This window comes from Cetorhinus maximus, chromosome 12, assembly GCF_964194155.1.
Source record: "Cetorhinus maximus chromosome 12, sCetMax3.hap1.1, whole genome shotgun sequence".
NCBI lineage: Eukaryota > Metazoa > Chordata > Chondrichthyes > Lamniformes > Cetorhinidae > Cetorhinus > Cetorhinus maximus.
The window spans coordinates 12,504,046-12,516,088 of NC_135890.1; the positions used below are offsets into that span (position 1 = coordinate 12,504,046).

Here is a 12,043-nt window from a genome sequence, read left to right on the forward strand (position 1 = left end):
AAATCGTCACCTTAATCAATGTATCTGTGTCCTATGAGGAAAGATTGAGGAGACTGTGCCTGTATTCTCTAGCGTTTGGAAGAATGAGAGGTGATCTAGGGTAGATGCAGAAGAAGGATGTCTCCCCTGGGTGGGGAGGGGTGTCTAGAACCAGGGGACACAGCCTCAGAATAAGAGGTAGGCCATTTGAGACCGAGATGAGGAGAAATTTCTTCAGTCAGTGAGTGGTGAATCTTTGGAATTCTCTATCCACAGAGGGCTGTGGAGGCTCAGTCATTGAGTATGTTCAAAGCAGAGGTCTGTAGATTTCTAGCCATCAATGAAATAAAGGGATACAGGAATAGCGCAGAGAAGATGGCTTTGAGGTAGAAGATCAGCCATGATCTAGTCAAATGGTGGAGCAGGCTCGAGGGGCCGAATGGCCTACTCCTGCTCCTATGTTGCTATTCCCTAGCAGTAATATCCCTTCATTTAATCATCATACAATTCCCAAAAGAGGCAAGGGGAAGAGTTGTGAGGGAATGTATTCCTAACTCAAAAATATAAAATGTGATATTCTGTTGATATCCACAGAATGTCACAGCACCTGCCTTTGCTTTTCAGTTTGTTCTCAACTTTTAGAATCTAAATACTGGGCGTGCCTCAATAGGGGATCAAAAATGTTGAAAGCACCTCGGCCATCCTGGAAGTATCCCAACCCCTTTGCAAAGGAAAACAACATATCGCGCTTTTAATGCACTAAAACATTCCAAGGTGCATCACAGGAGTGAAATTTTGACACCGAGCCAGAGAAAGAGATAGTAGGGCAGGTGACCAAAAGCTTGGGCCTAAGACGTAGGCTTTCAAGGTCATCTTAAAGGAGGAAAGAGAGTTAGATAGGCAGTAAGGCTTCTTAGGGACATGACAGTTGAAGGCCCGGTCTGCAGTGGTGGAGTGATTAAAACTGATGACTCTCACGAGACCAGAATTAGAGGAATACGGAGACCTCAGAAGGTTGTGGGGGCTGGAGAAGATTACAGAAACAGGGAGGGGCCAAGGCCGTGGAGGGACTTGCAAACAAGGATGAGACTTTTAAATGCGAGGCGCTGCTTGGCCGGGAGCCAGGGTAGGTCAGCGAGCACACCGGTGACAGGCAAACAGCGTTTGACGCAAGTTAGAACATGGCCAGTGGAGTTTTGGGTGACCGAGTTGAAGGAGGGTGGAAGCAGGGAGACCGGTTTGGAATAGTCAATAAGGCACGGATGAGGTGAGCAGCTGAGCTCAGGCAGGGTGGAGTCAGATGATGTTATGGAGGTGTAACCAGATAGTTTTAGTGATATGTGGTTAGAAGCTTGTTTGGTTTGGTTCAGCCTCAGACGGTTGCCAGGGAGAGAGATGGTGGCAGTGGATAAGGTGAACTCATCCCACTGTTATTTGCTTGTCTGTCTGTCTGAATTGATGATGCTGCGACAGAGGTCGGATTCTGAAGAGCTGCGGTCTGATCACCTTATAAAGTCTTGGCAGTGTGCTTATAGAATAGAAATAGGAGTAGGCCATTTAGCCCCTGAAGCTTGTTCTGCCATTTAGTGAGGCCATAGGTGATCTGCAACCTAACTCCAAATATCTGCCTTTGTCCCATGTCCCTTAATACCTTCAATTAACAACAAAAATTTACAAATGATCTAGTATGAATTGTTGTTTGTGGAAGAGCGTTCCTAATTTCTGCCACCCTTTGTGTGGAGAAGTGTTTCCTAATTTCAATCCTGAAGGGGCTGGCCCCATTTTTAGACCATGTCCCCAAGTCCTGGACTCCCCAACCAGCAGAAATAGTTTCTCTCTCTCTCTCTCTTTGCTATTTGTTCCCTTTAATACCTTGAATGCTTTGATCAAACCACCCCTTAAGCTTCTAAATTTCAGGGGATACAACCTGAATTTGTGTTACTACTCCTCGTAATTTAACCCTTTGGAGTCCTGGTAACGTTCTGGTAAATCTATGCTGAAACCCTTCCAAGGCCAATACGACCTTCCCAAGGTGTGCAGTCTGCAGCTGCTCCTCAGGTGTGGCATACGTAACCAGAGCTTTGTACAGCTGAAGCACGATGAAGCAAGTGAATAGTGTGGCTCTCTCTCTAGTTTTCTAGGGCCCAAGTGTCTGTGAAAGAAGACTCGCTACCCAAAGGCCTGATAGGCAGGGAATATGAGGCAAGGCATCGTGATTGTCTTAAAGCGACAGGCCGCTTTCGAGCATGATGCTTGGAAACCTGAGCTGTGCACGGTGATGGACCTCCCGCTCGGACAAAAAAAAAATGATTGCTTTCCTCCTCTCGGTTGCGTGATTCTAACGCTTAGTGTATGGACCGTTACCCATCCATCCTATTGCGACTGACTTTCTAAACCTGTCAGTTTGTGTTACAGGAATAAACACGGAGCAGGTTTCGAGGTACGGGGTCTGTACCTGGAACATCGTGGAAAACGTCTCTGGAAATGAACCTGCCTCCCTGCAGCCTCTGTCCTCGGGCACTGAGTCAAACCTGTCGTGTGAGAAGAATACCCTGGAGATGGCAGGCTGGGCACCGCAGGAAGGCGTTGGTACCCGTGAGGGAGAAACGGATGCACTAAATATTCTGGCTGACCTTGCAATTAATGCAGCTATCACAGCAGTGCTAAAATCTAAACAGCAGTGCATCTTGACGTTGCACCAGTCACCAGAGACGTGTGCTACCAACAAGGCTACTTCTGTTGGGAGCAGCGAGCAATTAAACCATTGTCCCGATTTGCTTGACAACCACAGCGATTGTTTGCCTCACACAGAATTAAGGGTACAAAACATCACACCATTCGTAGCTGAAAGCCACCAAGATGGAAGTAGAGAGTTCTCTGAAAATCAGCTGCCCCACTCCACAGCACCTCTGAGTTTAGAATGTCCTCCTCGCGTAGCCTCGGCTTTACCTAACTGCGAAACCTCGCAGGTGCGCAATTCCCAGACTCGCGTAGCCAAGGAGCTGGCTCGCCGATCTTCGGCTACGTCTCGCAATGCTCACCCGTTGGGAGACCATTCATATTCTCGGCCACCGAGCGATAGAGAACCCCTGTGCTTAGCTGTAGCTAACCCTGTGCCGTCTGAGAAGGAGCTTGTGGCGTGCCAGTACACGTCGCTGCACACGGAGAGCGAGAAAAGATTCTCGGCTACATTGGACTTGCAAAACACGACCCATGCTTCACTGGTACAGTCTGAGGTTGGCTCCAAGGATGAGGAGAGAACGCTCGTTGGAAGAGTGCTACCGTTCAGACGTGAAGACACGTGTTGGGCAAACGTTACAAATTCTATGCCAACTCCACAGAAGAATAATGGTCCAATGGGAAAACATGGTCAGATAGCTGATTACGCTTCTGTTGATTCAGCGCAAAGCAGGTTTGATGAAGTGTTCCGATGTTCTCGCAGCGTACATGAGGAAAAGGACACTGTGAAGGTGACATTCGAATGGAAAGGACCATACTTGTTCCAGTGGGACAGCAAATATACGAACGACTCAGTGGAGAAATCTGTGAATCGGGCTCTACATGGGCAAGTTGTTTAAAGTTTTTAGAGACGAGGAAGTGATGCAAAAGTGAATTTTAGTTTTCTTTGATTTTGATGTGCATTTATGTCTTTAATGGAAAAAAGATCTTAAAACAACACTTTAATTTCTCCTGTGTTATGGCACAGCGGTTGGTAAATGCTGAGCTGCTCAAATCCCAGAGGGAAACTTGAAACAGCTGCCACAACTGTTTTTGCAATTTATATTTTTATTTCGAGATGTGTGCCTTGAAATCAGTAGTAATAAGTCCACCGAGTCTTAGAGGATTTTTACGAAACTAAATTAAACATTTATTAATAAATGATTTTAAGCACATACATAGGTATACAAATTACCACTATGATAACTCCTAGCTTCCCTAATTAATCTGACTCCCAGTTACACCTCCGTTAAGGCAACAGTACGACACATAGATTTCAACAGACACAGTCAAAGCACACAATACCCTGGACAGTGATATTCAAAGCGAATTCTCTTAGGTTCGGTTCCTGGAGACAGCAGCTTGTTACGTAGAAGCTGGAGGCTTTTCACATTTGTTAAATCTTAAAATGCCTTTCTCCTTACACATAACCTCATCTCCTTTATATATGTTTCTCCCTTTTTAATGTAAATCCCATTGTCCCAATATGTCTTTGCAACTTTACTTTTTCCATAATATAAATCTTTCATAGTATTCATATTATCAATAATCCTTGGGAAAAATATACACACTGTTTGGCTTAGCCTCTGTTGGCTAGGTGTAACATCTTACCATCTCTTTGAAATTCACGACTCTGGTTTATCTAAAAATGCAAATGTTCTTCACACCTCACATTCTAAAACTTAAGCAGTGTTTACGTATTTAGCATTTCAAACCTAGCTTCTCTTCTGATACATCAGAGCACCCACACCAGTCGTCTATAATTAAATTAAAACCCACACATACACACCTACACACAGAGAAACTGTTCCAAACCCTACCATTAACCTACCTTTACAATAAATTACAATAATATTGAAAATTATTATATTTTCATTAAAGCCAGTGACATAGATTTGCACATGAAGTAGCCTTTAACTTCTATGTCAAGAATATTTGCATGGGGTAGATAAAGCGCACATTAGGAGGGAAATTTGATGAAACTGCTCACCCAGGGCACAGCCTTACTGGAAGTAAATGCATATTGGGGAAATTTAGCATTTTTGACCATGATTTCCTGTCCAGTATGAATGAAAGATGGTGTGAGATGTGCACCCAACCTTCTGATGTGCGCTCCAGTCAGGGGAGGCTCTTCGCAGGGAGAGTGCAGTTTCAGAAGATTACGCCACCCGACTTTGGCAGTTTGAAGATTTATTTCTGATGAAAGAGGAAGTGAAATTTTTTTTTTAAAAAAAGTAGTACTGAGGGTTTGCGCACGTCGGAGAGTCAAAAAAGAATCCAAAGCGGGGGAAGGGGAGATCGCTGCCCAAGGCATTAATTTCAGAAAACCTTAAACTTAGAGCTGGGTTTGCTCAAGGATATTGTCAGGTAGCAGGTCTTTACACAAAGGGCGGTGGAAATCTGGAACACGTTCCCCCAAAAACGCTGTCGAGGGTCAGTTAAAACTTTAAAATGGGAAATGGGGATTTTTGTTGGGCAAAGGTATAAAGGATTAAGAAACCAAGGTGATTCCATGGAGTTAAAAATACAAGCGAACGGTGAATCAGGCTTCTTCCTACGTTCCCATATTAAGGATGTGGGCGTCACTGGCTAGGCCAGCATTTATTGCCCATCCCTAATTGCCCTCTAAGAGTCAACCGCGTTGCTGTGGGCCTGGAGTCACATGTAGGCCAGACCAGGTAAGGACGGCTAATTTCCTTCCCTTAAAGGGTCTCAGTGAACTAGATGGCTTTTTATGACAATCAGCAATGGTTTTGTGGTCATCGTCAGACTTTTAATTCCATATTTTTTTATTGAACTCTGCCCTGGTGGGATTCGAGCCCCGTTCCCCGGAGCATTACCCTGGGTCTCTGGAATACTAGCCCAGTGACAATAGCACTATGCCACTGCCTCTCCTGAATGAGCACAGTAGCAAATGTTCTCTCAGGATGCTAAGGGGGGAATTTTATAAGAGACGACTGGAGTCTCTGCCACCAGCTGGGGCGCTGGCGAGACCCGCATTGCATCCTCCGGGGAAGCCAGCCAGTATTACGTGCCAGTCAGGCAGTTCAGAGGTCACTGGTGGACCTTCCGCAGGATCAGGACCCTGCGAGCAGGAGGTCCTGCCCGCCGAGATCTGCTAGCCAATCAGAGGCTGGCAGCTTTATTGAACAGCAGCGCCCACCGGCAAGGCAGTGGCTCCTGCCGGAATGACACCCACCGGAGGGCCGGGATCACAGAGTGACCCAGACCGGACGGAAGCGATGGCGGGAGGGCTTTCGTGGGGTTGGGGGTCATGGGTAAAGGGTATGGATCTTCAAGCAAGGGCTTCCTGATGTTGGGTCCCTTCAATCAGGCACTGAGTGCCTTTGAACGAGGGACCTCACCACCCTCCACCCCCCAAACCTCAGGAGACCATAACCAACTTGCACAGGTTAATGTGTCGTGCTCCTCACGTGGCGATAGGCACTCCTGCCTCTGGGTTAACACCAGTGGCAGAGGACACCCTAAAATCGGGCATTAATTTCCCCATAAGAGCCTGAGTTGGTGGTGGGGTGGGTCTCCCCAGCACAGAATTAATCAGGGTGGAGGCATGAAAGTTGCGGGATCCCCTTCTGCCCAATTAAATGCCCTCCCCGCCACCAAACTCACCATGGGGGAGGGCAGAAAATAACACAAATGTGTCTAATCTCCACTGCGCTGCTGCCAAGCAGACAACGAATATCCCCAATAGACAGGAGAGTAAAGTGGAAGGAGAAATGCTCAGAAGTCAATGTCCAACGTATCACATCATTATTCAGTCGGATAGGGTTCGTTTCTCCAGGGAGAAAGTGATAGTGCACGTTTCCCTCCAAGATTAGGAAATGTATAAGATTGGTTGTGCAGGATTTGAAAAAAGAAAAGTGTGATTTGTTTTTTTAGTGGATGTGGGTGTCACTGGCTGGGCCAGCATTTATTGCCTATCCTTAATTGCCCTTGTTTAAGGGTCAACCACTTTGCTGTGGCCAGAGCAGGTTAGGACAGCTGATTTCTTTCCCTGAAGGGCATTCGTGAACCAGATGGTTTTTTAATGACAATCGACAATGGTTTCGTGGTCAGCATCAGACTTTTATTGAATTCAAATTTCCGTGGTGGGATTTGAACCCCGGTCCCCGGAGAATCATCCTGGGTCCCCGGAACACTAGTCCAGTGACCGTACCACTGTGCCGCCATCTCCACTGATAACTGTGCTTTTTTCCCCCTTCTCCCTTTTACTCCTAGGCCGTGGGATCCGACTATCTCAGAGACCATGAAGGAAGTGAAGCTTATTCTTCACATGTGGATTGGGCTTTTTTATACCAAATCCAGCATGATGCTGCAGACCTCGATGAGGCAGGTACAGGAATGCTGTGAGACTCCAGAACATGCTGCAGGAGATTTACACAAAGAACTGGCTGGAGTTGGAGAGCCGGCTTTTAGTGAGAGTGGCTCTGAATCAGCAGCTTCGGAAAAGCAGCAGACGGCAGGAGTAATCATTTCATCTGTAATCAAGAGGATTGAGAAGAAATCAAATCTCGTCACTTCCTGGGACAGCGATGCACCTGTTTATCGGGAAACGCTCTCTTGTGTCAGCTCTCGACAAGAGGAAGAATATTCCCAGGGCAGTGACAGCAGTATCAATGCTGATTATGCACAGGGCCCAGAAGCACAAAGTCCTCATGATGGTCTAACGCACACTGCGCACATCTCTGCTGGGGAGGTAAGTACTGTTGGTGTTGGCACCGATTAACCTGAAGCTTCCTTCTGAATATGACTTGGAAATTAGGGCCTTGTAATAAATGACAGTATTTTGCATAATCTTGTTTTAATAGAGGAAAAACAAAATCTGAATGTCACGTTTTTGGGTTCTTACACGAAATATTATCTTAGGTTCAGTGTCACCACCCAGCTTTTTTAATTGGACCTAGTGTTCTCTGTATTCTGGAGTATACCCATTTCTACCTAATATCTGGTTTAACGGTACTCGGGAATTCCTGTTATGCTATTAAGTTGCATCATGTGCTGCCTTATAATTCTCTCCTCTACAAAAAAAAAACCAGACTGAGCATTTTCTCTCATCAGTCCAGTCTCAGGCTCTGTACCAACAAATGGTTTTATTTAAATCTAAACAGGTAAATGGTACAATAACACTTGGCTCTCATTCTCCGGTACAATACGATAAATATACCACTCACCTGCTCTGTAAAAGCAGACCTCAAACCACAGTTTACTTGCTGTATCTACAGTTCAGTCCACCTTGGCTTTGTAAGTAATTTCCTGGGTGGGCTAGGGATCTGATGTGATTATTAAGGATGCAGCTATTTTGTTTCAGGTTAGCTTCTAAGGACTTGCCATCGTATTTTTGTGGATCAGCCTGTCGGAGAAACAGTCTACCATCAGTGTTAGCTTCACAGACAGCAGTGGGAGATATGGTTAGACCTAAGTCAACGCACTGTGGTTCTATATCAACACTGCAGTTGTTCAGCATCTGTAACCACAACTCTTCCCTTCATGATCACTGGGCCCTTTTGCTTTGTATGCTAAGATGCAGCTAAAATTCAGCACTGTGCATGTAGTAAGTCTCAAACTAGCCTTGGTTTTCAGCCAGGTAACCAAGATAGAGAATGCTACTCTCTTGTTTTTTTAAATTTGTTTTTGGAATGTCAACATCACTGACGAGGCCAGTGTTTGCTCCTCATCCCTAATTGCCCCTGAGAAGGTGCTGGTGAGCTGCCTTCTTGAACCGCTGCAGTCCATGTAGTGTAAGTACACCTACAGTGGTGTTAGGGAGGGAGTTCCTTGATTTTGACCCAGCGACAGTGAAGGAACAGCGATAAAGTTCCAAGTCAGGATGGTGTGTGCCTTGGAGGGGAACTTGTAGGTGATGGTGTTCCCATACAATTGGTGTCCTTGTCCTTTTAGGTAGTAGAGGCTGTGAGTTTGGAAGGTGCTGTCAAAGGAGCCTTGGTGAGTTGCTGCAGTGCATCTTGTAGACAGTACACACTGCTGCTACTGTGCATCAGCGGTGGAGGGAGAGAATGTTGAAGGTGTTAGATGGGGTGCCGATCAAGCGAGCTGCTTTGTCCTGGATGGTGTCGAGCTTCTTGAGTGTTGTTGGAGCTGCACTCATCCAGGCAAGTGGAGAGTTTTCCTTCACACTCCTGACTTGTGCCTTGTAAGATGGTGGATAGGCTTTGAGGAGTCAGGAGGTGAGCTACTTGCCACACAATTCCCACCTCAGAATTCCCAGCCACTGACCCGCTCTTGTTCATGGGGACACTACAGAATTTCTAGCTTTTAGGAAAAAAATCTCTCTGAAACAGACCAAATTACAACCCGTTTGGTCATGCAACCCACCTGCAAGCATTACCTGTCGTAATGCTGATCCCCTAAGGATGTGAGAATATTTGTAGGTTTTCACCCTATTTTTGGAGTGAATTACTAAATGTAAATCGTTTGAAAGGAAGTGTCAGTCACTTATTTCTCTTCAGCAGCCAATTCCTTTAGTCCCTTCCCCAAGGTGTTTCAAGATGTCCATGATTATCCCAATCCACTCCCTTCCATCTTGTTTTTCACTTGCTTGCCCACCTGAAGAGAAAGGTAATCTCTCCGCTCATTTGTCGACCAGGTAGGTTTTAAGGAGTGGATTACAGGAGGAAAGCGAGTGAGAGAGGCGGAGAGATTTAGAGAGGGAGCTTCCGAGCTAGGGCCTGTTGATGTGATGAAGGCACGGCCGTGGAAGGAGGCATGATGAAAATCGGGGATGCACAAGAGGCCATCGTTGGAGTAATGCAGAGGGCTGGAGGAGGTTACAGGCCCAGTCTCTCGTAGGCATTGGGTCTCCCGGACTGCAGTTTGCAACAAGGTGAAGGTGAACAGTTGTAGGAAATAGGAAAACCAGCAAAGCTGCCGGAGGTTATGAAATGGGCTGTAATCTTTGAGATAAATAGATAATGTGGGAGACAACAGCAGGTTCCCGATCTTTAAAAAGTATTGATGTGAAGGCAGTAGGCTAAAGTAGTAACCTTTTTTGGGGAATAATGTAAATAAAAGTAGCTTGCAAAAGGGAAGGAAAGATGGGCTGGAATGATTTAATTGCACATAAATATTTCAAATTGAAGCTTACCTGCAGTAATGCCTTTGAGTTTAATGACTGTTGTTACGATGCAAGGAATTAAATGTGCGGTAATATGTGTTACTATCAGGTGGTTGTAAATTGTTTTACCTTATACTTTATTTTATGAACAGGAAGCCACAAATGACTTACAAGCTGCTAGACTAGAGCATGAGAGCCAAGAGCCCAATTTGTATCAGAGATTGACTCCATTATCAGGTATGGGATTGCTCCTATTCTGAATGTTGCTGCAAACCTACACAGGGTTGTGAGGTTAACATTATGTCTATTAGGTTTAATTTTTTTGAGTGCTGTTGTCATATACAATTCACTTTATTAATATGTTGTTGTTGTTGAAGTTCATGTTAAAGAAAACAATCCAAATGATTTCCTGGGTGTTAATCCTTTTACTTGGAGCCATCCCTTGCAATTTGCACAAAAAACACACAAAATAGTAGATGATAGAATAAATTGTCTGGCTGCACGTTCCTGGGATGGAGGACTGTGCACGGGCAGCCATCATCTTCAGCTATTCAAATTCACGTGTGGAAAATCGTCAGCCACACACTGGTGGGGTAAGTCTAGCAAGGACACAAGAGCACAACACTTACATTTAAAACAACAAGAAATGTCATACTAACCCGTGGGATTTCTACATCTTTCTTCAACCGGCCGCTTTACCTTTTTTTTAAGGTGCTGCTAAAAGTCTTTCCAAAATACTTTGATGTACCTGAAGTGGCATTTGTCCCGTGAATGAGAAATCAAAAGCAGCTGAACTAGAAGTTATTTTTAATGCCCCTGTGAGGCTAAACAGCAGCTAAAACACCCACAGTTTCCCATCTGATAAAGTGTTCACCACATGAAGTCATCAACAGATTGAATTGCGCATGGTGACTAATCTATAAATGAAGCCACTTTAATGAACCATTGTTACCTGCACATTGTAACTTGTCACTTTGATTCAGGAGATCTTTGGAGAACAGGAGAGGAGGTGGAACAGTGGTATTGTCACTGGACTAGTAATCCAGAGACTCAGGGTGATGCTCTGGGTTCAAATCCCACTACGGCAGATGGTGGAATTTGAATTCATTAAAAATCTGGAATTAAAAGTCTAATGAAACCATTGGACTTTTACGACAATTGTCATTAAAAACCCACCTGATTCAATAATGTCCTTATCTGGTATCTGACTCCAGACCCACAGCAATGTGGTTGACTCTCAAATGCCCTCTGAACAAGGTCAATTAATGCTGGCCCAGTCAGCAACACACTCACGAACGAATAAAAAAAAAGGAGCACCTCAAGTACAAGAGTACAGCGATTTTATTTGGAGTTTTGGGTTGAAACCTTTCAAAGATCCTGCAGACAAGACTGCGGCAGTGACATACTTTGATGGAATGCTGACTTTGTAAAGTTACTAGATTTTGTTGTCCTGTAGCACATTGTGGGAGGATGCATATCTTTCTCACATGACTCCCCAGGTGTTGTGTGGATTGAGCAGTGGTTTCTTACTGGGAGGAATCACAGAATCTCAGTGCAGAAGAGGCCCTTTGGCCCATCGAGTCTGCACCGACACGTGAGAAACACCTCACCTACCTACCTAACCCCATTTACCAGCACTTGGCCCATAGGGAAGGGAGGGGAAATCAAGAGTGCTAGCCACAAGGCTGTCGAAACTTTGTTCTTGTGGGCCTCACACAGCCTTTAGAGTACATAGAAAGTTGTTCTTCCCATGAATTTCCAGGTATCTCAGATTAATGATATCAATAGGTCTTGGTGCTCTCATTTAGGATTTATCTACTATTGAGGAATTAAGAATCACTCTTTTCCATATCAAGTTAAATGAGTACAATCCAGATTGTGTGCTGTGTAGCATAACGATGTAAGGAATAGGGGCAGGAGTAGAACAACACAGCCCCTCGAGCCTGCTCCACCTTTCAACACAATCGTCGCTGATCTTTGGTCTCAGCTCCACTTTCCCACTCGCTCCCCCTATCCCATGAAAATCTGTCGATCTGAGTCATGAATATATTCAATGATGGAGCATCCATAACCCGTCTGAGGTGGACAATTCCAAAGATTCACAGCTTCCTTAGGACCGAGATGAGAAATTTCTCCACTGGGTGATCGACTCCTTATCCTGAGGTTGTGCCCCCGTGATCTACATTCCCCAGCTGGGGGAAACAACCTCTTAATGTCTACCTTGTCAAGCCCCTTCGGAATCTTGTAGCCCTA

The 12,043-nt window shown here is 45.2% G+C and overlaps 1 protein-coding gene across 1 annotated transcript in view; it reads left to right on the top strand.

Moving 5' to 3' along the window:
- Window positions 1–12,043, top strand: part of LOC144687221 (uncharacterized) — an 82,593-nt gene that overhangs the window by 37,561 nt on the left and 32,989 nt on the right. Inside the window, exons 15-17 of the mRNA XM_078553028.1 lie at window positions 2,383–3,544; window positions 6,937–7,414; window positions 9,943–10,027. Coding sequence (XP_078409154.1) covers window positions 2,383–3,544; window positions 6,937–7,414; window positions 9,943–10,027 — 1,725 coding nt within the window. The remainder of the gene's footprint in view (window positions 1–2,382; window positions 3,545–6,936; window positions 7,415–9,942; window positions 10,028–12,043) is intronic.